At 61.8% G+C, this 3,051-nt stretch overlaps 1 protein-coding gene across 1 annotated transcript; it reads right to left on the bottom strand.

The window, feature by feature from the left end:
• Positions 1-1,173: 1,173 nt before the first annotated feature.
• On the bottom strand, positions 1,174-2,946 carry LOC103774536 (ras-related and estrogen-regulated growth inhibitor-like; the record flags this gene model as incomplete). The annotated part of the gene is made up of 3 exons (XM_008941948.1): positions 1,174-1,659; positions 2,255-2,328; positions 2,890-2,946. Coding segments are annotated over 3 exons (617 nt in total), but the record flags the coding sequence as incomplete, so codon positions are not given.
• Between the last annotated feature and the right edge of the window lie 105 nt (positions 2,947-3,051).

The raw sequence follows: 3,051 nt of genomic DNA, 5'->3' as shown, positions 1-3,051 counted from the left end.
GAGTTCTTATTTACCTCCCCAAGAGACCGCCTGCCCCAAGGGAGATGGGGATGGGACCTAAGGGGCAACTTGGCGAGGGCAGAGCAGTGCCAGGCACCGAGCAGGCAGCGTCAGCCCGGGATGGAGCAGCAGCATCTGCCCCCTGCGCTGGGCTCTGCCCCCTGCGCTGGGCTCCGCCCTGGGGGTGGCATGGCTGCCAGGGGAGAGCGAGCCCAGGAGCCCCAAGGGTTAAAAAATGGTTTTAAGAAAAGCCAGGGATTAACGGGCTTTTTGTTTCCCCCACTGTAAGCAGAGCTCTGGTTTTGTTTGAAAGGTGCCCTGGGTGCCAGGTCGCCAGTGGGGAGAGAGAAGGGCTCCAGCTCTGCAGCTCCTCACCCGTGAGGACGGGGTCTGCCCCTCTGCAGGGGCTCCAGGCCACGGACCCAGGGGGACTCCAGGAGGGGAACTCAGCCCTGGGCTCTTTTTTCTGGCTGGCCTGGCTCTTCGGGGGGACCCCAGTGGAGGCAGAGGGGGACACAGACCTCTGCCACCCACCAACCCGCGTGGCAGGAGGGTCTGGGGGCACTGAGGGCTGGCTGTGGGCAGCGACCTGCCCCCGGAGCAGCCAGCCAGGCTGGAAAGGCTCGGAACAGCCAGGGGATTTTCCCCAGCAGCAGGGCTGAGCAGCAGAAGTGACGGCTGTTTTCCAGGACAGTGATGGCTGAGGGCAGCCCAGGAGCCATCACGACCCTCGGGTCACCCAGGTGCTGTGGGTGCACACTTCAGGGCACAAATAGACCCAGAAGCCTTCTTAGGGGAGCAGGAATACCCATACAGACGTGTCTGTGCTGGGTCTGACCCCTGCCGAAGCCCTTCTGAGACTCCATGGGCTGACCCAACACCAGTGAAGTCACCACAGATCATCTCTGCTACCGGCTTCAGCCGTGCAGGAGGAGGAGGAGGGAGCAAAGGGGTACAACAAAGAACATCTTCCCTGCTGACACAAAGCCCATTTGTAAAAACCTACGGGCTTTAGAAGGCTGCTCATACCCAAGTCCCCACCTCCTGACCATCCCCTCCTGGAGCCAGCACAGCCCCAGGAGCAGGGGCTCAGCACAGCCCCGGGCAGCAGCAGTTCCCTCCCAGCAGGACCACCCGTCCCTCGTCCCGCTCTCGCCGCCGCCCCGGGGACGCTCACTCGGGGATGTAGTCCCTGAAGGAGTTGAAGCTGAGGCTCCGGCCCGCGGAGTTCAAGGTGGAGCTGCCTTGCATCTTAGGGATCTTCTCCATCAGCTTTGACACCGTCCTCCTCTTGAAGGAGCCCGGGGAGAAATGCCCCTGCCTCATGAGCTCCTGGTAGAGGGTGTTGAACACCGCCACGGTCTCCTCGTAGCTGTCCCGGGTGGAGATCTCGTAGAAAGGAAGCTTCAGGGCCTTGGAGAGGTTTTCACCATCCTCCGTGGACACCATCCTGTCGAACTGCAAGTCCTTCTTGTTGGCCACGATGACGACGGGGGGCTGCTCGGCCGCGGCGCTGCGCTTGGGGCTGGCGTGGATGTGGTTGATGAGGAAGCAGAGCCGCAGCACCTCGTCGAAGCTGCACCGGTCCGTCACCGAGTACACCACGGCGAAGCCATCGCCCCACTTGATCTTCTCCTCGATCTGCAGGGAGTCCTCCTCCTGCCGGGGCAGACGAGCTCGTGTCAGCAGCAGAAGCCCCAGCCCCTCCTCAGTGCCCACACGTCGGGGTGCAGCCTGGGGAACCTCCTTGGGACGGGCACAGGGAGCCCAGGGCAGGAGTTTGGTGGGTTGGGCAAAATGAGGGGTGGAGGCAGCGATCAGCCCCGGCCCGACGAGGACCAGGGGAGAGTCAGGGCTGCTGAAGCAGATCCACCATGGCAGGGTCAGGGCGTCTGAAGCAGATCCACCATGGCAGGGCTGCTGCTAGATGGGAGCCAGCACAGGGCTCCCCATCCCCATCCCCTGCAGCCCCGGGGCCTGCCGGGCAGGTGCCCCACAGGCACGGGCAGCAGAGCTGTGCTGCACACCCCCAAGGGGAACAGGGAAACACTGAGCTGAAGCCACACTGTCACTGATGCTAGAGAGACATAAGCTCTCTAAAACATCCTTTTTCTGAGAGACACAGATCCTGACCAGTATTCCAGATGGCACAGATTAAAGCTGGTGGGAGAGCAGGGGTTGCCTCTGGTGGCAGGGGGCACGTCCCCGATGGCAGTTTGCAGGGTCAGCTGGCTATGGAGCAGCATGAGCTCACCTGCCCGGCTGTGTCCAGGATCTCAAAGTGCACCATCTCCCCGTCGATGACAGCCATGTGTCTGTAGATCATTTCTGGAGGACAGACACAAAAGCATGTGAGAGAGAAGCCCCCAAGTAGGAGATGACAACCCCGGTGCCCTCGGTGCAAGCCGTGCCAGAGACGTTGACTGGACTTTCACCTGCTGCAAGCTCCAGCCCATGTGGCCTCTGCTTCGAGTCCACATCTTGAGCTGGGCCCCAGCCTGTGTCCCACAGCCGGGAAGGGCAGCCCTGTGCCCTCGGCATCGAGCCCAGAGGCAGCCTCCTGCCCTTGGCAGCCCCCTCCCAGCGGCTTGCCGGAGGCTGGCAGCACGTGCCGGGCTCCCCGTGTGATGCCCATGGCTTGTCCCTGAGGATTTGCCTTCACAACACAACAGAAAAGGAAAGAGGGATGCAAGAGCCAGGGAGGTGCCCCTGAGCCAGGGAGGTGCCCCCGTGGCTGGTGGCTCTGACCACAGCCAGTCTGCTCGAGGAGGAAGAGGAGCAGCTGTGGTGTCTGGAGCAGGGCTGGCTCTGCCAGGAGCAGCGCTGGGGGCACCAGAGTCTCCGGGCTGAGCCAGCAGCAAAAGCAACAAGAAAAAGGACATTACTTACCTAGGGTTGGGTCATAGTCTCCAATGAACCTCCTGGTGATGAATCTTACAGTCAGTGCTGTAAAACAAACACAACAAACCCAGTTACAGTTGTCAGGTCAAGTGCAGAGAAACTCCAGCCCCTCAAGGTCCTGCTGGGAGGGAGGGGCCCAAAACTGAACCC

The sequence above is a fragment of the Merops nubicus genome, unplaced genomic scaffold (genome assembly GCF_000691845.1).
Source record: "Merops nubicus isolate BGI_N331 unplaced genomic scaffold, ASM69184v1 scaffold36046, whole genome shotgun sequence".
In the NCBI taxonomy this organism is placed as follows: Eukaryota; Metazoa; Chordata; class Aves; order Coraciiformes; family Meropidae; genus Merops; species Merops nubicus.
Note: the sequence above shows the minus strand (reverse complement) of the source record. Positions and strands in the feature narration are given on the sequence as shown.